The sequence below is a fragment of the Gambusia affinis genome, linkage group LG18 (genome assembly GCF_019740435.1).
Source record: "Gambusia affinis linkage group LG18, SWU_Gaff_1.0, whole genome shotgun sequence".
Lineage (NCBI taxonomy): Eukaryota > Metazoa > Chordata > Actinopteri > Cyprinodontiformes > Poeciliidae > Gambusia > Gambusia affinis.
In genome coordinates, this window is record NC_057885.1 from 3,460,137 (window position 1) to 3,482,710 (window position 22,574).

General features: G+C 38.7%; 1 protein-coding gene across 2 annotated transcripts; it reads left to right on the plus strand.

The window, feature by feature from the left end:
* Positions 1 to 862: 862 nt before the first annotated feature.
* rce1a (Ras converting CAAX endopeptidase 1a) lies at positions 863 to 16,187 on the plus strand. 2 transcript variants are annotated; one of them, XM_044097912.1, is made up of 8 exons: positions 863 to 1,164; positions 1,913 to 2,015; positions 2,846 to 2,929; positions 4,156 to 4,234; positions 5,745 to 5,912; positions 7,550 to 7,621; positions 7,708 to 7,770; positions 8,844 to 16,187. In XM_044097912.1, exons 1-8 carry the CDS (start codon positions 1,025 to 1,027, stop codon positions 9,071 to 9,073), a joined length of 939 nt encoding a protein of 312 aa, XP_043953847.1. In that variant the 5' UTR covers positions 863 to 1,024; the 3' UTR covers positions 9,074 to 16,187. The 2 variants fall into 2 exon arrangements, with proteins under 2 accessions (XP_043953847.1, XP_043953848.1); XM_044097913.1 differs by lacking the exon at positions 2,846 to 2,929.
* Positions 16,188 to 22,574: the final 6,387 nt, after the last annotated feature.

The window sequence follows — 22,574 nt, forward strand, 5'->3', positions numbered from 1 at the left end:
TTTTCCTTGGTTTTTTACTTTATTTTTATTTTGAATGTCTTCAAATCCCTTTGCATCATACAGCCACATGAAATTTCACAGATACTTAAAAAAATCTTCTAATCTTGATTAGAAGATCAAACTGGCGGTTTCTAATAAAAGGTTTTTATTTTGTTATATTATTTGTTGTAATATTCTCTTTTGAAATGTCATGTTCTCCTGGATTAAATCATCATAATTAACTGAAAGAAAGGCTGGGGAAACAGTCTGTGTAGTTGATCCATGCACTTTGAAATGCCTTGCTGCTGAAATGTGCTATACAAATAAAGTTTGATTTGATTTGATTTTGATCTATGTAATACCATCATCACTTTCACAGTGATAAATTTCCTGAAATGACTGGACTGTTCAGTAAAATTCTAATTTATAGAATGAAACTTTAAACCATTTTGATTCACATTAACAGAGAGCTGTGTGTGGGCTAAAAAACAAACTGCCAAACGTTACATTATGTATCTCCATCTGTTGGGGGCGATAACATACTCAGAGGTGTCTCAAATACAACATACCGAGGAAAAAGGAGGAAGCAAGAAATTAGTTAGTCGGTTACAAGAAAATAAATTACAGTTAAATCTACAAGATATTTTGGGAAAAAATTCTACTTCTGAAGATATAAGTTATTTAATTAATTGCCTTAAGAAAACAAAATTGATAGAAAAGATATAAGTTGTTTTTTTTTTGTTTGTTTTGAGGGGGTGTATATAGTTAGCGTCCCGATCCACACTCCATTCCAGTAGATGGCGGTAATGCACATCTAAAAGTTGCTTGCCAACCGCCATAAAAAAGAAGAAGAAGAAGAAGAAGAAGAAATGAGGAAGCCGATGATGACGCAGTTAGAAAGCGCCGAGTCGCCAGTAGTTGAACTAACAAGTATAAAAGAGTTTTGACAGATTCTTCTAATTTGTGCTGATGTTGGCGCGTGCCAGATGGTCCAGGATCCAGCCCGGCTCTGCTTAGTGCTCCTTCTTCACCTGTGTGAGCCATCATGGCGGAGGAGGAAGGCATTGTGACAGAGCAGATGGATGAGGCTCCGGGTGGACTGTGCTGGCTGTCAGTGCTGTCCTGCCTACTGCTTGCCTGCTGCTATGTTGGCAGTTTATATGTCTGGAGGAGCGACCTGCCCAGGTGAGTATTAACGAGAATTAGACTAAAGGCTATTCCGCGGTGTTTAGCTGCTCTAAGCTGCTGCTGCTGCTCCAGAACATACCTAGAATGCTCAACTGAACTGGATTCTTGTATAGTAAATGCAAAATCTATTAAAACTAGTTTGTAAAACTCGTGAAAACAAAACAAAAAATATTCTGTTTTCGGTTTCCCTCTTTATCTCCATCCATCCCGTCTCTAGCTGAAAAAAAATCCCAATAAACCTCGTCAAGTAGCCCATATTTCAGTGACTTTAGTTCTTCTGTTTCTCTTCCCTGTTCCTTGTCCCTTTTAGCTCACCGCTTAAGCCCACATTTTATGACTCCAAACGCTTCATTGAAAGAAAATGTGTGTCAAATGAAGGCTTGTGATAGTGTTTCACCTATTTAAGAACATATGACAATAAAACGAAAGCAGTTTAGAAATGGAGATTTGTTGCTACTGGGGCTTTCTAAAGGTGATTGTTCATAGATTTACTTGCGTCCTGTCAGCTGCTCCCTTTAGCTTATTGAACTGTTAACATAGATCCAGTTTTTCTTCAGTCACAAAGCAAACGATCGGTCTTTAGAAAAAATAACCACCAGACAAGGTATACCTCCTCTACTATCAAAGATTGTCTGTCTTAGAAAAGCTCCCAAGTGGCAGCAACATGTCCTGACATGTCAGTGTGTTTGTGGCTGTCTAAATCCCACTAGTACACTTTGACCCTAATGCCTGCCTCTGTCTTCAGGGACCATCCTGCGGTGATAAAGAGGCGCTTCACCAGCGTCCTGGTCGTGTCGGGCCTTTCGCCTCTCTTTGTTTGGGCATGGAGAGAATTCACAGCAGTCAAGGTGAGTTTAAAACAAACTTTGTTCAAATGATCGGTGTATTCCAGGGATTCAGTCTTTTACAGTGAGCTGAAATTACAGAAATAAACAAGCATTCCTCGAAAGAAAATAATTTTGTCCTTGTCAAAAAGTTTATTTTTATTTAATCTTGATCTGTATAACATATGAAAAATGCGGTTCAGTTTCATCGCCTACGTTTGCACAATAAAACATTAAAATCCTGAAAAAACATCGGGTTTGTAACTTCTTGGTGTAAATAACTGAATGTAGTCAAATTTCAGTGTATTTAGGTGAGTTTTGACACTTTGTAGTTTGATATTGTCCACAGAAAAAGTTGCCGCACACTTTTCCGCTGGCGTGAAAATGTATATTTACGCGAACTTTGACTCAAAGTAAATTTTTATACATGCCGACTTGTTTGTAAAATATGGCGCTGCACATTTTTTTGTGCGCACGCACGCTTTATGCATGAGGCCCCTGCTCTTTGCAAGTGCAAAAATGAATTTCCTCATCCACCAGAGACCAGAAAACCATCACGGTGCCAAAGCGGTATTGAAGATCAAACTAATAAAAAGAATTCCCCCCTTTCAAAGGTCCATTATAGCCTCATATAAAACACTTCCATTTTTTTTTTTCTAAAAGCATTTTTCTGTGGTTTCCTGCTAATAACTTCATGGATCTGATGTATGACTGATTTGAAATATTTTGCTTTGAATGAGTTTGCCTCTCTTCTTTGCCTTAATGTCAGCTGATTAGGCAAAAGTGGCTCATGTTTAAGTAAATACTGTTTTTATCTTTACTGTGCCTCTGTTGTTGTTGTGTGTCTTTGTCAGACTGTCTCACCATTGTTGGCCCTCTTGGGCATTCGGCTTGACGGTTTTATTCCTGCGATTGTTCTTCCTCTGCTGCTGACTATGGTAAGAAATCATCTTCTCTAAATGCATTCTGGGAAAAATGCTGAAGTTGAATCCTAACAACAACAGAAGGGAAATAGTTCTTTCAGCTTGAGCTAGTTAGACTGTAGAAACATGTAATAGGAGCATTTAATGTTTTAGGGGTTTCTTTGTGGTTGATGTTTATCCACCACATACAATATTGTTTCATTATTAGTTTCAGAATTAATTGATTTCAATTTGAAGGGTGTTGCCACCCGTTTCTATATTAATGTCTGTGTGTTGAGGAGATGGCAAATTGACACTGTTAAATTTGTATCAAAGTGTCATGAAAAGATGTGTAAAACACATGAAGGATGTACTTAGTTTTGGTAATAATTTACTGTGTGTGATTGTGATGTTTGCTTTTTTGTCATCATTCTACCAGCTACAAATCGTTTTTCTGGATTCCAGCAAACTCCACCACAACTTTATATTTAGTCGCAGTGATCACTGCAGCTGTCTTTACAGGTCTGCCTAAAAATCAATCCTCCAGCTGCAGCTGATCCAGAAGGAGCCGACTTTAAAAATACTGTTATTAGTTTAGAAATCCCCAGAACCAGAACCAAACATGGAGACGCAGCATTCAGCATCTATGCACCACAAATCTGGAACAAACTTCCAGAAAACTGAAAAACAGCCGAAACACCGAGTTCCTTTAAATCTCGACTAAAATCCCACCTGTTGAGAGCTGCTTTGGAATCATAGCAAGTGGAACATTAACAAGCATATCCATGTGTATTGATGATTTAAACATTTTGACATTACACTGACAAAATGTAATGTCTGTTATTGGTTTTCACAACTGTTGACTGTATGATGTGTCCATGTGTTTTTGTTTTTATTCATTGTGAACATTGAACATTGTGAATGTAGTTATACCAGTGTCAATATTCAGAATGTTTGATGTTGATTGCATTTGCTTTATTTTATGTTGTACATGCGTTTACTTATCGCTGGAAAACTCCTGACGAAAATCCCTAAGTACCAACACCTCTGCTCTTTGGGAAATGATCACCCTCAAATGAATGATTTCAACCATTTCCTTTATATACTTTGTTGATATTTCAACAGTGTTGGTTTTTCACCAGCAGTGAAGGAGTTCTTCCTTTAACCTAAACTTGTTCCAGCTCCTAAGGATCAGTCAGTGGGTGGGAGAAACTGTAAAAACGTAAATATGGTGTCTTATGTATAAAACTGTTTTCCTGCAGGTCCTGTTTCTGGGCCCACTAATGCAGCTGTCCATGGACAGTCCCTGGAGCTTCATAGATGGTGTTCGTGTGGTGCTTGGTGAGTCCAGAAGCTTTCTTTTTTGCTTTTCCGTATAAGCAAGTGTTTAATTTTAAACTTCAGTTTGTCTGCCTACGCAGACACACATTAAGGAGTTTAGGTTGAATCCCATATCAACCTAACTGCCTCTTTGTTTCTGAAACATTAGCACCAGCTCTGTTTTTTGCACATTCATGTTACGTGTTGAACATCCCAGTTGATCTGTTGCCAATTTTTTTATCCACATTTTTTATAAACATGGCTGTGCTTCATACTTTAATTATAATGTTTCATTTTCTGGAGATTTGTATCATTTAATAACATAATGACTGGCTGGGTATTATTAATCTATCGCTCCAAACATGATCAGTCTCTTTCCATTTTAAAGATTTTGTGGTTGGGGGATAAAAGCAAGCGCAGATTCCCTTTAGCCAAATAGTTACATAGTTACAGCTAAATTAAAAAGGAGTTTTTGTCTGGAATGAGAAAACATTTAGAAGAATACCAGTCTGGGTTTCATAAAATCATAATCTCTTACATAAGAAATAGTTTTAGTATTGAGTTAGCTATTTTAGTCCCTACAGTGCAGGGACTAAAATATGAAATAGTTCTCTACATTCTCTATGTGGGCAATATGGCTGCCCTCATAGAGAATGTAGAGAACTATTTCTTTGCACCATGATGGTTTGTGCTGCAGTAAAACAGCGACATCACATCTGCTCCCAAAGCTAAATATCAACACTGGGTTACAAATAAATATTTTCTAGAAGTTATCTATGTTTTTTCAACTGAATTATGACTATTTTGCAACACTGAATCCAAAAATGAAATCTATTTTTCCCAAACAGGTCAGGTTTGTGTCCTAATTTGATTTAGAAAAATTTGACCTTCTGACTAAATCAATGACATTTTTGTGACATTATCAGTTCATTTCTGTTAATATTTCTCATCCAAAAAAGGTTTTGTTTTCTAACAGAGTGCATTAATTAAATGTTAGAAACCTGGATTTCTGTAGATTGAGTAATAAACACTGATAAGGGTGAGTACATGTGAACTGAACATTACGTCTTGATTGTGTAAAATCCTCCGTCTGTTTTCTGTCCTGATGGAATCTCTCCTCCTGCTCATCACTCAGTGATCAGAGTCTCCAGATGTGAGAACAAGTCCTGCATTTTGATGCTCATGTTGCTCCACAGTTCAGAAAGTTGACCTGATTGAGCAAAACCAATGTGATTTTAGGATTCAGCTCATTAACATGACCCTAAAGCAGTTGGAAAACCCCAGGCAACTTTTTTGGCTCTTGAACAGTGACTAATAACAGGAAGGGCTGTTGATTTTGGCTGAAATTTATATCAGCTGGTCAGAATTTTATAAAAATGACAAAATGGGAATCAGCCAAAAAAAAAATCAAGCCTCTTTGATGCATCATTTGTAAATAAACTTACAAATGAGTTCTATTTCTGGGGAAAAAACATTTTGCATCGACTTTACAGCAGCAGAGCTTTCACTTCTGGTGTGCCTCTCGTTAAAGACCCGTGCTTCTGGACGCTGTGCCTCAGCGACATGCGCTGGTTGAGGAATCAGGTGGTGGCGCCGCTGACAGAAGAGTTGGTGTTCAGAGCCTGCATGTTGCCCATGCTGGTGCCGTGTGCCGGTCCTTCCACTGCCATCTTCACCTGCCCTCTGTTTTTTGGAGTGGGTGAGTAAAACTCAGCAGCAAACTCTGGGCGAGCGTGAGGGGGAATCGCACACGATGCAGCAAGCTCATCATGCACCTCTAACAGCATGACTATTCGCATTGATTTCGCACAAGTAGAGCAAACCCTGTGGCTTTTAAACTTGACGGAGTGATGCGGTGTTCTCTGAAGAGAAATGACTCCTCACAGGGGTTCATGTAAATGCTGGTACAGGTGAACCTGCTCTGCAAGAACTCCTTCCTTATCATCCAGTTTGAGTGAAAGGTGGTGAATACGATTCGCGTTGAGGTGAACTCCATAGATGTGATGGTGAGCGATCCGGAGCAGATCCAACCACAGATAGGAAATGCTTTCTTCATTCAAGTCACTTTCCACAGGATCTCAGAAAAGCAAATGTAGAAACACCAACAATAAGTCACTATAAAAAATACAAAAATAAATCTCTTCTCTTCCAGTCAGGGCTTAGATTCCCCATTACAGGACAACATTTTCTTGCATACCACAAGTGAATAAATCATGAAACAGTAAAATGGTATAAATTACCGATACTTAACTTCTTTGCTGTTGATGTTGCATTTATTCATTGTTTTTGTCATGTTTGCCAACGTCTTTTATATGAATGCTTATGCTTCAATGCTGCAAACCAATTTTCCTACAGGGAAAATAAAGCTATCTAGCTAACTGGCTACATGGTAAAAGTTTCAAACAATGTAAATTGTAACAAAAATAGTTCTAGAATTTTGTCTGTTGATATTCTGTTCTCTCAGTGCTTTATTTAATACAGTGGATCATAATATACTGAGGAAACAGGTGGGATTGTTTAAGACTCTGATTCAGGTCTTAAACGGGCGGCAGGGACTACTTTGTGTCATTTGGTAATTAGTAATCTGGATATGAGGTTACTAAAGGTCGATTCTCAGGCTGATGGGGGAACATATCACTGACGAGATGCAACTTTATATCTCTGTGTCAACGCATAATCATAGTCAAATTATAGATTTTAATATTCTTTTGATCTGTAAAGAGTGAAATCTTCTGACTCCTGTTTAGTCCATGTTCTCAGCACCAGAGCATTTTACTCCTCAGCTCAGAACCAACTGCCTGAAAACATGAGACATGTAGAAACAGTCTTCTCTTTGGAATCATTTTAAAGTCGGACCTAATGTTCTAATTTGAATGTAAATTCTCCTGTAGTGTCTGTAACTTAACATTTGTTTTATCTACGCAATGCTTTTAGTAGTTCTACATATTAAGACCATTGTAAGGCAAATGATGAAATCCTATTTCCTTTTTGACTTCATAACTTGAGGCACTTTGAATTTCCAAATGTTTCCTTTCTGTAAGCAAACCTGTCTTGGCTAAACAGGCTGGCAGCACTGAATTACATTTCCCTACAAGACCAAATTAGTTTAGTTTTTTTTGTTTTTTACCATTTATAAATGAGATCAACAGTTGAAAACATGCTCTTTGTATTCCCTCAGGTCGTCTCTGTAGGATACACAAGTTGACTGATTCTCTCAGCAGCTCATTGTTGTATCTTCTACATTTTAGACCCGTCAGTTGGTGTCTCTCTTGTCAATCATAAATTCTATATTTTTTTGCTACAGTTGTAACTGTGTGTCTATGGCCTCTATTTCAGCTCATTTCCACCATGTCATAGAGCTGCTGAGGTTCAGACAGGGCACCCTGTCAGGAATTTTCTTCTCAGCAGGTGAGAGGTGACCCTTTCTCATACTGATTATTGGTAGCGTCGCCAAACATGAAGAATGATCTTCTGATGTTTCTGGTTTGCTGCAGTGTTTCAGTTCTCCTACACAGCAGTGTTTGGAGCTTACACTGCATTCATCTTTATCAGAACAGGTGAGGTCTCATTTATTACCCATTTACATTCTGGGTCTGGATAAATAAAAGTTGCAAAAAGTAAAAAAAAAAAAAAAAAAAAAAGTTTTAAAAAATGTTAGAAGTTTGAAAACATGACAAGACAATTCTTCACAAAACATAAACACCAACAATATTCTTCAAAAAAAAAGAAAAAAGAAAAAGAAAAAAAAGGCAATCACGGAAAAATAAAACCGAAAATCAAAATCTTTTGCACTTCAGATAAGTCCTAATAAATTAATCACCCATTGGCTCTTCAAACAAACATTAAAAAAAAATAATGTAAATGGCCTGTAGCAGTATAGCACTTTATCATGTCCAGAGAAAAACCAAAGCGCTTTACACCATAGACAGTAATTCACACACACACACACACACACACACTCCTACACATTCACACACTGATGGTGGGAAGTTACTGGATAGTCGTCACAGTCTGACAGAGGTGAGGCTGCCATGCAGCGGCGCCATCGGACCCTCTGACCAACACCAGCAGGGCAGGCGGAGGAAGTGTTCTGAATAAAAAATTGCTAAATAAATTTCATTCGTGCATATTTAATGCAGTCTGGTGGAACAACCCGACCACTAAAAACGTCCGACATTTGACAATGGGACATAAAAATAATATATCAGCTGTAGGCATGGCCAATACAGAATATTTTTTTGTTCAGTTATGGATTCAATTCTGAATTTTTTTCAGAAATATTTATTTGGCTAAGTGTAAAATATAATGATAATTATAAATTGACATTACCGTCTGAGAATATTTCGATTATTTTAGAGTATGGATTTTCTATGGATTTGTGTAAATTTACATGATGGGATTATGAAGGCCGTCTTCTCAAGTCTTGACCTACGTAGACAGAAGCACAACAGAGCTTGTATCAAACGTCACGGTGGGATTTAAATGTTTATTCAGAATAAACAAGTGAGTGGCGCTCAGCCTGGCAGACGGCCATGTTTACAGGGGGAAGCACTGTATGGTAACCATGAAGGATTGTGTGTCATCATGGCTTCTGGTCACTCTGACCTCTCCCTCTCTGTGTCTTTTCCAGGTCACCTGATTGGTCCGGTTCTCTGTCACTCCTTTTGTAACTACATGGGTTTCCCAGCCATCAGCACTGCACTGGAGCACCCCCAACGCCTCGCCATTTTATCATCCTACCTGATGGGAGTTCTTCTCTTTTTCATGTTGCTCTTTCCTTTAACAAACCCTTCCTACTATGGGGTCCCTACTCCGGTCTGTACCCTCACCTCGTCCCCCAGCTCTCTCTGTTTTTCCTGACCCCCTTTCTCTGCCTCCACAGGCGTATCTGCATTTGTCCTGTTGCTGTACAATATTTAGGCAATCGAGGGTTTGGTGTGTTTCACCAGTGAAGTGGCGCTGATGTCCTTTACAAATTGACTGGACAGTGCTGACAGGTTTCGGGGGGGGTGTAATTTCTAAGTAAACATTATTTATGGTTTTCTTTATACAAAAGGTGGTCACATCTCAGAATGTGTTGAAACGAAGGTTAATGCTCCGGGGAACGTTCTGTTCCTTCACTGACCTGATGACCCGAACACAAATCATCTTCACAGCCCGTGTTTTTTTATGTGTTCCCACAAACTTTGATTCAAGCTTAGTAAAGGCTTGTTTGGTAAAATTTTCCAGATTTTTTTCTTTTTATTATTATTATTATTATTATTATTATTATTATTATGCAGCTTTCAGGTCTGTGAGGTAATCAGACGCTTTATTTTGCCGTTATCTTGATTCGTTGGGACAACCACACAAATGGTGACGGTTGGGTTTGGTTTCATCCCTGCTGTATGAGTCGGGTCATAGGAGGATCTACAGCAGGTCCAGGTTTTGTTGGCTGATCCAGAATTCATGCTACTTGTTATGAGCTACACTTTCCCATCTGACTGCAATCTGACATCATCAGCAGGGTTTCTGTTATCTCTGGCTGTGTGAACCTTCCGGAAGAATCAATACTGCTGTAGCTGCACTGAAGTACAGGAACAGAAATTGTGTCATTGCTAGTATATTCTGCAAGATATCTAGTTTATTTTTATATTTATGGTTTGATTTTTAGCATCAAGTTTTTTGCCACTTTGTTTTTAAAGCGGAGGTTCAATCTTTAATATGTCCTACGTTTAGTCATATTCAGTAAATTTGATTATTGAAGAGTTTATTTATTTCAATAACTCAATTGGGGGAAGCGCATTATATAGATTACATACAGTTTTCAATCTTTCATTTCTGTTAATTATGATTACATTTCACTTTCAGTTAATGAAAACATGACATTTAAGATTGGAATATTTCATTGGATCAATAAAAGTTCCTTTTAATACAGAAAAGAGAGCTTCAAAAAAATGTCTAAAGCTGCAGTGTGTAACTTTTACAAAAAAATGCTTGTTTTTTTTTTTTTTTTTTTGCATATTTGTTAAAGCTGTCACCATGCTGTGACAGTACAGTATGAGACAGATAATCTGTGAAAAGATTATCTCTGTCACCTCCTCACAGTGCTTCTATTGCCATCTGAAGAAATGCACCAAAAACAACCAATCAGAGCCAGGAGGAGGGGCTTAGTGCTGTCAGTCAAGCTCGAGTACACGCTGCTAAATGTGCTAATGGCGGGAGAACAACTTCTCGTCCCAGAATCGTTGTTTATCTGCCCAGAGATCATAGGACGGTGGGAGAATGAGCGATGTGTACATGAGCCTAAATAACAGCGCTAAGACCCTCCTCCTGGCTCTGATTGGCTGCTTCTTGTTAGCACTGGAAGAAGGCAGAGGAGTTTGATTTCTTTTCACAGATTATTTGACTCATTGTCACAAGATGGTGACAGTTTCAATAAAAATAACTCAGAGGTTACATACTGCAGCTTTAACCTCTGCTTCAAGGTTCAAAAGGTACTTATAACTGTGTAGTTACCTGACTATATGTATTTTAGGTGGCAGTAGTTGAGTGATGGATGACAGAATGGCTCCAGTTGTTTATCTCTGCATGTTTTGTCTTTAGACACATACAGAACCATTCAGTAGCTAAGCTAGTTATCTCCATGCACAACAAGTTTCAGAATCTTTGCTTTTTCTTTTTGTCTGATTTTCATCTGCAGTATGGATAGAATTCTATTCATCTTCATATTTTCTATCACCAAACGTTGGTACTGCTCATAAAGTGTGTCATGCTTAAGATAGAATGCTCAGAAGTTTGGTAAAGCTTCCACTAAATATTTATTTTATTCTTTTCAAGCATCTTGTTAAATGTTCCAAAACAGTCAGTATATTGACAATATGTATGAACATTTAACAGGCTTTACTCTGGTACTTTGGGGTTCTTTGGTGCATTGCTAATATTAAAATGATTTAATAGCTTGAGAGAAACAGCACGTATATGAGAGTTGTCACTGAAGAGTGCAAAAATATTTTTGTGGTAATGGTTGTCCCTTCTAGATAGAAAATTTAATGTGAATGTCCCACAACCTCTCCCTCAATTAAAAGCCGTGAAACAATCCTGTAAAAGCAAATTGGGGGAAGAAAGGCAGTTACTAATTCAAGAGTGCAGCATTGCTATATCTGCTATATTTGTACAGCCGAAACCAGCAAAGTTTCCCTTCAGATGTCTCCAGACAGCATCCAGTGACGGTTGGCTGAATGTTAGAGGTCCAGAGCAGTTTGTTGAACATGAGAACAACTTCATCTGAAGGACATAAAAATATTAGAACATTGTCAACAAGTTCTCAACCCAACTTCAACAAATCACTCCAAATATTAATAATTCACTTCTGGACTAAACATTTGTCACCGTTCAGAGAAACGGAGCGATTCAGACTCTGCATCATCAAATACCTAAATTTCACACGTCTGATAGCAATCAGTGATTAAAAACCATCTTCATCGGGACGTTGCCAAGTCATTTTTGACAGCTAGCAACAACTGCAAGAGGAAAAATGAATGTTGTTTGTGTTCCTCAGAAAACATGCTAGTACTCTATAGAAACCAGTGGCGTTTCAGTCCAACTAATATGGCAGAGAAACGTGAACAGTGTGATGTTTGGGGCGGGTTTGTCCGCTTTTGTATTAACAATAAAAGTAGAAGTTGTGTTTAAAACTGATGGTGTATTTTGGCACATCAGATTGAGCAGTTTGGTGGTCCACCACTGGTTTGTAGCTCAGTTGGTAGGCTTGAGGAAATTAGTTGTGGTTAAGGGCAAAACCAAACCAGAACAAAAGCTGTAATTAAGAAATATGCGTGTGTCTGTGTGTGTGTGTGTGTGTGTGTCCAGTTTTGACTCGATCATATCTTTGCACTTTCAGCTAGTCTTGTAGAACATCAGTGCATCAGTCGATCACTTCAGCAAGACCTTCCACTTGGCAATATTTGAAATTAGGCAGCTGGGAGGCAGAACATTTCTATGAAGATTGATGTTTATGATCAATAAATTGATTGTCTAACAGAATAATTTTTACTCAATCATGTGTTATAAGTTATGTTGTGGCTTGAAGTACTGTGAGGACATTGTTCAGGCAGTGAGTTCAGGTAAAGGACGGATGAAGTGCCAGATCTAATTTGTGCTTTGGCAGCTAAATGAAACAAAGCAGATTCATGGAGGGTCAAAGGTTTACATCTACTGCACTGGGAATGAATCATTTCATGGCACACAGTCAAAGAACCCCCCTGACTCTAATGGAATTTTAAATATTGAGAGAGAAAAGAAAACAACTTACTCTAACATATTTAAATCTTTAGTTTTTTTCTTATTTTTAGTTTGTTTTTTTTTGGGGGGGGGGTGTTTCCAAGTAAATCTCCCATCAAAAAAAAAATCTTACATGTGTTCAAAACTCTTTCCTAACTCCTCTTCAAGGAACACATTTAGAGGAGCTGAAAATCCTTTTTTGTTGCAAATTCTCTTCTGTGCTGCTCCTTCTTTCAGTCATATAGTCCAAACTTGGTGTTCTAACACCTAATCTAATCTAATACCATGAATGTCTCATTAAGCTACCATGGTTACAGCAACCTGTAGCTGTCCAGCTTCTAAGGGTGCTAAGTTTACAACACACACAACACACACCCTGAACTTTGATTGGCTGAACAAAGCCCAACCACTGCTGATTGGTTGGATTTACTGTCACTCACCACAACAGCAGCAAATTAGAACTTGCTGTATGTTTCCTCTTATTCAGGCAGGGTCAGATATATACATACAGTTAAGCTAATAATATTTGATTTAATATCCATTAGTAAAATACACTTAGACCAGACACTATGCATGCCTGGACTTTCGACCACTCTTCTTAGTAAAATTGGTAGATAGTTGATATAAATTGGTTAGTTTTCTGCCACAGTTCTGGCATTGACCCAAAGGCCATCAATTTTCAACAGTGTTTTTTTGCTTTCTGTAACTTGCTTGTTTGTGTGGTTGGGGTTGTTGGGTGGTTGGAACATCCAACTCTGCCTATGTTGAACAATCTACCAGTGTGATTTTGGTTAAGTTGAATCTTTTGGAGGCAATCCTCCGTCTTCATTATTCCACCCAGTGATGGCGAACCAACTGACGCTCAACGTAATCCTACCACCACCATGCTTGACAGATGGGACAGTAGTGCTACGTTTGAAAGACTCACATCAATGTTTTACAGCAGCTCAGTCTTTGTCTCACCTGAATGTAGAACATTTCTCTAGAAGGTATTTAGGTTTTCTATGTGGGCAGGTGCAGGTTTTAGCCCAAAATAATGATGTGGTTCTGGATTGGAAAAAGCAGGTTAAAGGTTTGATTTTGAAGTCTTCTGTGAAGTTATTATTGTTAATGGTAGCCATGCATGGTGTCAAATTACAGTGAGCTTGGTAAAAAGTAAAATCATCCTTGGAGGGAAAGCTTACAAATTGATGTATGCTGCATCATAACAGATGTTTAACCTCACAAGACGGCAATAAGAACAACGGCTCTATCTGTTGAAGTGTAGACTAATAGTACAACACCAACACACACAATGTAACATTTATAGTTTGAGAGTTAAATTGTTAATCAGCTCAAACAAATGATGTACATATGTTGAGCTCACAGATGCCACAGCTAACATTTTATTGTCAATAGTTTTTCTACTGCAGGTAGAGAAACTATTGACAATAATTTCACAGAATCTCACTTCAAAAACGCCAAATCCACCCTTTAGCCCTCACCTGACACGCGCATACGTTTCCTATGCTCTTTTTTCTACGTTTTCTATACTCTTCTATGGAATAAGTTACAAAGAGCAGTTTGGCATTAGAATAATTTAAAAGTTTCCACAAATATTTTTTTATGATGAATCTTATGTGATGAGTTCCAGGTCTTTGACATTTGAAGGCTTACCTGCCATCAGCCTCATCATTAGATCCCACCGTCTGATTTAGGTCTCACCTTTCTGGGTCACTTCAGAGTGTTAGTAGCTCCAGTCAGACGACACATGCTTGTAAAATAAGAGAACTTTAAACCTTATAGCTGCAGTATGTAACTGTAATATTCATTTTTTTTTTATATTTGTTGGAAAAGTCACTATGTTGAGAGAGTTTGGTATGTGAAGACGTTAAGGTCTTCTGCATCCTCCCAGTGCTAACTAGAAACAACTAATCAGAGCCAGGAGGGTCTAATGGTGCGTTCACACCAAACGCCTTACGTGCGCCAAAAATGCGTCCAATGCTTCAAGTTCAACGCGTGTGCACTTTGAATGCAGACGATGGTGCATTCGCACCAAACGCGTTTTGTATGTTGGTTTACATTCTAAGTCTATGTGGACGAGGACTAGCATGGCAAGAGCGTCAAAATCGCTTTTTTGTTGCTGACCTATTTGTTGGATGTGTCAAACACTTAAAACGCTGCAAAGGGCCCTGGACGCATAAAACACGTTTGGTGCAAACGCGCCATTAACGCCGTCAATCATGCCTTTGTGCCTGCTACAGTGCAGCTTCTCCTCGTTAGCAGAGCGTGTCGTGAATGCTAAGGTTAGTAAAACTTCGTCACCGATGATGGCGGATAAATGGTTTTCCCATAATGCCAAGTTTTTTCTCCACCATTAGCATGTTTTGCAATGCATTTTTGAGGTTGATTGACAGCGCTAAGTCCCTCCTCCTGGATCTGATTGGTTGTTTTCTGTCGGGAGCGGTGCATTCCTTCAGATGGCAATAGTAGCTAAGGGAGGAGATTGATTTCTTTTTTTTTTTTTTTCACAGATTATCTGTCTCATTCTTCCACAGCATGGTGACAGCTTTACCACATATGTATAAAACATTTATTATAAGTTACACACTGCAGCTTTAAAACATCTTCAGATACGAGTCATTTTGGGTTTAACTATATGAGCATGTACGTATAATTGATCAGAAGTAGACAATAGATCCTAATTTGTCACTTAATAGCTCTAAATCAAAGTGGTTTGTTGTATGTAGCGCACGCTGAGTTTTATAAATATGGGGAGCAGAAACTTATCACCATGCTGTTGCTCCGTAGTCGATCCTTATGCAGAAAATCATTTTATTTGGAGACTAATTGGAGTGAAACTTTGGAAACACAGATACATGACGCAGACATTATTACTTTTTTGTGGACGTAATAATGTCTGTTCATCGACGTACAGACATACTAGCTAACGTCTTAAATTGTGAGATGTTTTCACCAGTCTCACCCTGTACAATGACCCACTCAAGCTTCTGCAAAATACTTTTGTTAGGAAGTGGACAACGCCAGGAATGTGTGTATGACTGTCATCTTGACACCAACTTCTGTGCAACTCAGGCCTCTTTTCTAGAACCTGGCCCTGTCTGGTTAGCAGCTTCTCCCCCGCCCCCACTACTATAAAACATAGCCATCTTTTGTGCGTTCCTACTAAATATATGAGCCACTGTGTCAGTCTCCTACATGTCCTCTGACTACAAAAAAAATCATGCCATTGTCTGCTGATCTCACTGAAGCACTTAGTTGGATTTTTGTTTCAACTGTTGTAGAAAATAAAATGTCACCTGCTAATTATTTTTTGAGAATCTGCTGCTAAAAAATGTGGAAGAGACAAAGAAAAAAAAAGTGATGACGCTCTGAAGTCGTCTACACAAACTGCAGCTATATTGCATCTCACTATTTTCATATAGAAAACGAAGAGGAAGAAAAATGAAATGTATTCATTTTCCAGACGTTTAAAAAGAAAAAAAAAAATGAGACGCTTGGTAAAAGAAATCCAGAGGTGTTTTTAACGAGGACTATGTTTTGTAATCAGATCTATTTTGCTGACAGAGTGTACAGATATGTGCATGTATTTTATGCTGCCTGGGTTCTTTATGCACAGTTCAGGTTTGGGACTGAAGAACAACATTTGAATATGACAATCTTTTTGTGGGGCATTTGAAGTCACATTTGTAAATAAATGTCTTTTTATACAGCTGGCTGTTATGGTGATTTTTGCAATTTTTTTCCTAATATTTCTCCTAACTTTTAATGAACAGTTTCTCTGCGTTTTGAAGAAGGGCCAAAGTTTTAGAATAATCGCGGTTTCTAGAGGATCTGGACCCTCGGCTGATCAGAAACCGTTGCTTCCTGGAGGCGTGGACCTCTGTTGAGGTTGCTAAAGTTTTGCCATGACGTATGTAATTACTGGGTTGCAGACGTGTGACCCGAAATTCATCTGGGGGTCAGGAAGTGGGTTCCTCTGATACAACATAGAGCAAAATGGATCATAGCAAGTACGCTAATGACCTAAATGGGCTGGCACAGACGCGGTATCTCAAACAAATACACGTATATTTAGGATATAAATAATCCATATTGTCTCGGTATAAAAGACAATCTTGAGGCGTCAAGGCGGTCGACATATCTGGTGCGGCAGACCTCATATTGTATGAATATCCAGATAAAAGCTTTCAAAAGCCTGGAAGCATACAGTTATTTAGTTTCTGGTTGGTTCAACCATTTAGGATCAAAAGAAGTATTAAATGCCTGTTTACTAGGGTGAGTAGAGAGCTATGCTATTTTAAGTAATTGGTTTGTGATAACAATGCTATTGCTAAGGCAAACAACAAAATAACCCATGTTATTTATGTGCTTGGATCTACTTGTAAATAATTTATTTAGCTTCTGTGAACCCAAATTCATGCTGGAGTTGTATGTTAATGTTGAGTCTTACTGCATCTCTACAATGTAGGTCAACTATTCACAGCGATCAACAGAAACCACATCAACAACATGGTTCAACCAAACTAGGGTGCAAAAATATATCTTACTTTACATGTGAATGCCTGTCTTTCCAGGTAAGTGTCCAATAAAATATCTAAAACACAATTTAAACGATGCGATCGTTGCTTGTTAGAAAGTGGGCGTATAAAAATGTATAAATAATTGTACATTTAAGGAGGAGAATGTGAGATTTAAGTGTCGTACAAGGTGGAAATAATTTAAGTTTATCTGGTGTTTGAAGACTTAAATGTTTATAATTGATGAGATTGAGAGGGGCAAGAAATCATAAGATCTGGTATCTCCTACCTGAAATTGCATGTCAATTGTTTTAGTTTTCTTTTCTTGTGTTTACTTTTTGTTAGTTCGAAATAAATAAATAAATAAATAGTTGCCGTGTTTAGAACATCCTGCTGATCATCCTTAACACTCTTAGCTGTAGACGTGTTGAGAGATTGGCAAGGAATGTGTGAGTCGGCACACGCTGGGGAAAAGCAGCGTAGCATTAAGCTACTCATCAACTGATATGTCTGTGTAACACATATAGCGTCCCTCTGCAGGATAAAACACATGCTGAACGATTCTGACCAGAATCTCACTGTGTAGAAGCAGAGTGAAGGGAACATGAGGGCAAACGGTGAGTATTACCAGAGTCACCGAGACGAGAACTTCTGGGGACAAAACAAGATGTGGCACTCTTAGTTTACCTTTGTGCAGTTCCAGCTTTAAATTCAGTTTACCTCTTTGCCATGATTCATTTTTGTAAGATCTTTCGGAATAGAACCAGCAGCTTTGGCCCATTTACTTCAGTAATGTGGAAATTATTTGAAATGTGGGTTTGTTTAGTTTCTGTTTTTGTTTGACTTTACCTAGTCATTCCCTCGTTTGTGTACGTTTTGTTTTAATGTATGTTAATATCTCATTAGTGAGATATCTGAAGTTTAATATGTTTTCCACAAAGGCACTGCAAACTTATGTGAAAAATGAAAAACAGGACAAACATGAGCTTTCCATCACTTCTACGACTTAAACAGGAACTTTCTGCAAGAAAAGAAGGAAAGAAACAATTCATACAATATTTGGACCACTGTTGAATTATTTTCATGGGATAATAAATTCATTTGATAGTTTTGATCGTGACTTCTTTTTTTTTGTTGGTAGTCTGGGGATTTTCATACGCATGAACGCAGAGTAATATAAAAGGTATTTGAAATAGCCTACATAATAATAAATAATATTCATTGTGAGGGAACACAATTCTTCTGTGAGGAAACTCCAAGGAAAAAAACAACTTCCTTGTGTTCCCTTTTGGGGCTCCGTAGAAACTGATGGCCAGTGACAAATATCCCAATAAACAGACGTGGCCGTCCAAGCTGTGAGTGAGTAGTTCATGTGATAGACTGGATGTGACCCAGTCAATGCTCTTCACAGTCAACCTGAGCTCAACCTGGCGGAGCTGCGACCTCGTTCCAAAGAAGAGTGGAGGACAGGTTCAGGGTCCTGACTGGGACCCGTCCACACAGTCTGTGCTGCGGCTGCTGCCAAAGGCGAATCGGCTAAATCTGCTTTTACGATATCATCGGGTTTCTTTTCTTTTTGTCCAAAAAGCTACATTTTGTTGATCATGGTTGAGTAGTAAAGGCAATAAAAATAAGGTCAAACATCTAAAAGGTGAGTACATTTTTATGGACACTGCAAAACTGAAATAAAGAACACAAACACTGTATATCAAACGGTTGTTTATTTTCAGCAGGAGGGTAAGCTTCACGTCACGTGATTTTATTTTTATAGACGCCAGGCTCGTCCCATTCGCCTCCCTGTTTATTTAACTCTTGTTTTCTCTGTGAACTTCTCCAGCTGTGGCTAATCTTTTTCGGGATTGCGTTTTTATCCGGCCCGACTGTTCTGGTGCAGAAATATGTGGAGATTTAAGGCAAAGTTTCTTTAGGCTATTCTTGCTAAACTCTGATCCGTTAAAAGAATCCTAAAAATAAACTGGTGCTGAGAAATGGCTGCTCCCATGTGGTTTGATACAAACAATCAGTTACACTATGTCCCTTAAAATTCTTCTTGTTTGACTCACTCACTTTGACCCCTCGTCCCCTCACCACCACATCAGCCCCCTCCACTCCTCGCCTGCCCTCTCTGATGGTCTAACCCCAAACTTCCTGTTTTATTTGGGGAAGGGCACGACTGGAGCATGAGAACACTTTTGGTTAAACACAGAGGAGCAACACATAGAGGGCCAATGTATTAAACTATTTATAATTCACTGATGCTTTGTTAAAGTGAAATATTATTTTTATATTGACTCATACTGGTTCTAATATAGCACTGTTGCCTTGCAGCAAGAAGGTCCTGGGTTCGATTCCCGGCCCGGGGTCTTTCTGCATGGAGTTTGCATGTTCTCCCTGTGCATGGTGGGTTCTCTCCGGGTTCTCCGGCTTCCTCCCACAGTCCAAAAACATGACTGTCAGATTAATTGGTCTCTCTAAATTCTCCCTAGGTGTGAGAGTGTGTGTGAATGGTTGTGTGTCCTGTATGTCTCTGTGTTGCCCTGCGACAGACTGGTGACCTGTCCAGGGTGTACCCTGCCTCTCGCCCAGAACGTTAGCTGGGGATAGGCACCAGCAACCCTCCCGACCCCATTAGGGATAAAGGGTGAATAGAAAATGGATGGATGGATGGATGGATGGATGGATGGTCTTTATTCAACAGTAGATGAACATGAAGAAGGCGTGCTTCCTGGGAATCAAATAGGGGAGCCACTGTGCTGAGGACCGCTGCTGCTATCTGCTCCACCACTCAGCCATGTGGGCCCCTTTATGTCTGTTTTTGCACATTAGTGTATAATATTTTTAGTTCCTCTTATTTGCCTCTAAATTGATAGACACAGTTTGTTAGAGAAACAAACCTGCCTCCACTTTAAGAGCACACACAGTCCACATCTTCTACTGAAAAGAAAAACAATCCAACAATCTTTCCACAGTGACAATAATAGCTGTTTGTGTGTGTGAGTGCGGGGGTGTGCTTGTGTGTGTGTATGTGAGAGAGAGTGAGACACACAGGGATGAGGTCTCTTTCTAACTTCCCACAGTAGCGTACACCAAAAGTGTACATGTGTTTGTGTCCTTATAAGGATATAATGTTCAAACAGAGACAAATCAGCTGTCATGTTGAGAGGTAGAAGTCTAACTATGATCACAAGTTCAATTTTAGAAAAACAACGTTGAATTAAAATCAAAAGAAGATTGAATATTCAATAACCCACTGCCAGTGATTCTCCAACCAGTCATAGATGGCGATGAGTGCATTCAGGAAGAATCTCCTGTAGCTGTCTGTCTCAAAGCAGTCCCGACAAGCCTCTGACTGAAGATCCTTCATTGGGTTCAGTTTCAATTCAGTTTACTTGGATAGCGTCGATTCAATAACATACATTCCAGTTGTGCAATGCGATGGACTGGTGACCTCTCCAGGGTGACCTCTCCAGGGTGACCTCTCCAGGGTGACCTCTCCAGGGTGACCCCGCCTGTCGGCCAAAAACAGCTGAACACCAGCACCAGTCTCCTCCACCCCCAGCACCAAGAGCCCAGCAGACATGTAACTAAAGCAGGGTTTTGTTTTTCTGCATTTCTTTTTTAGACACCAGGCTTCCTAGTTTTCAAATACAGTGGACACCTCCAATTGGCCGCGTAGTCTTTGTGGATTTGTTAATTTTTCTGTGGACATTAACTTCAAATTATGGAGTCTGACATTTAACATTATAATATTGTAAGTATTGTAATAGGTAGTGGGATATAACGTCTTGAATGACATAAAATCTTGACATTGATACCACAGTAATCTGATGGTTAGCCATGTCTCAGTTCCAATGAAAGCTGTCCTGATGTCTAATGCTATGCATTGTCTCCTATTTGTGTGTTTTGGTCTTAATGTTTGTCATTCCTAGAAGAGAAGTCTTGATCTCAGTTATTTTTCCCTGGTTGAATAAAGGATCCATACATATCTGAAACTTCACTGTTTTCCACTTTAATGACTTGATTTTGTTTTCTTGGTTAAGTCAAAGGTTCTCTTTGGGCCATTTCAACACTTCATTAAATGAGTCGATGAATCGTTGAAATGGATTCATTAAATTCTTTGCCTCGAATTTCTCTTGAATTAAAATTTCTTGAAGCAAATGATCTGTATCAAATTTTTGGTGCACTTTAGTGCCAAGTGTTCCAGACGGATGATTATTTGCGTTGCACAACACTCTCACTGCCGGTAATGAGTTGTGAACAGAAGCTAAGTGCTATTAGCATAACACAAGGAAACCAAATGTCCTATTTCCCCCTGATGTGGCCACTTTTCACATTCTGTCCAGGGCATTAAATGATGAAAATGTATGGAATACAACATTCTTTTTACAGATGTCAGATCTCGCAGCTAATGTGGATACAAATTCTGTAAATGGCTGGGCAAAGTGAAAGTTCAATTATTAAACAAATTGAAGTTGAGTTCTAATCTAAAAACTGGAATATGCAGTGCTTTTGTGACCCTGCTGTTTTATCATTTTTACTTTTATTGCTAAATTGAATATATTTTTACTTATTTTTGTGTAATTTTTGTCCAGGTTGACTTAAAAAGTGAGCTATTATTATGACAGGTTCACTTTCGAAGCTACAGAAAAGTGATCATTATGGAGGCACGGCTATTTGAGCCAATACTGATATCTGATATCGGTAATACTGTAACGGTAGTCCTTAGCTACATTTTATTTTATCAAGATTTTACTTGATTGTTCGACTGTCAGAATAGTTAATAAATTATGCGGTTACTAAAGTAACCATTTACAACAGCCCTACTCTGCACTGACCTTGAAAACTTTCTCCATTTTTCCAGCCATCTTAAGAGAAACAGATCAACTATAATCTGAGGATATTTATTTATTCACCATCAAACTCTACATCACACCCATCTATTTTCTGCATCCACTTATGCTGGTCTCGTGGGTGGCAACGCAGAGTTACTGAGAATGGAAACGGAGTGACAATTTCTCATCTTAAGTCAACTGAAAATGTCTCGTTAAACTAACATGTGTGTCTTCAAACTGTGAGAGGAAGATGAAGAAAACACAAGAAGTCCAAGTATTAGACTTCTTGTGTGAATTTCCTATATGAGAAGTTAATCTCATGTACCATGACTTACAGAAGTATTCATACGGGTAAACTTCCATATGAATACTGGGTATTTATTGGGATTTTATCCAATAAACCAAAACAAAGTAGTCAAGTATTGTGGACTCACAGAGGCAGTGTCTTGAATTTTAATCAAGGACCTGACTGCAGAAGAGTTACAGTGAAGTCAGTGGAGTCATACTAATAAGATGCTTAACACTGCAGGAAGAATGCTTGTTTACATGACCATAGGTAAAAAAGACTTGACCTCAGGCATGATCAGAAATCCAGAAGAAGCTGAATTCATGGGAGGAATTCATTCTTATTGCAGAGTAAGTGTATCAGAGTGAATCTCTTGCTTTTACATGTTGCAGTAGAAGATGTTTGTGCGTGTGTGCGTGTGCTTGTACAGGCAAATAGTTGAAGAGTAAATGTATCCATGA

Bases quoted from the DNA above. Each gene is read 5' to 3' on its own strand.
- rce1a (XM_044097912.1), top strand. From the start codon at position 1,025: ATGGCGGAGGAGGAAGGCATTGTGACAGAGCAGATGGATGAGGCTCCG. The intron at 1,165-1,912 runs GTGAGTATTAAC...CTCTGTCTTCAG, and splicing joins TGGAGGAGCGACCTGCCCAG to GGACCATCCTGCGGTGATAA. The intron at 5,913-7,549 runs GTGAGTAAAACT...CCTCTATTTCAG, and splicing joins CCCTCTGTTTTTTGGAGTGG to CTCATTTCCACCATGTCATA.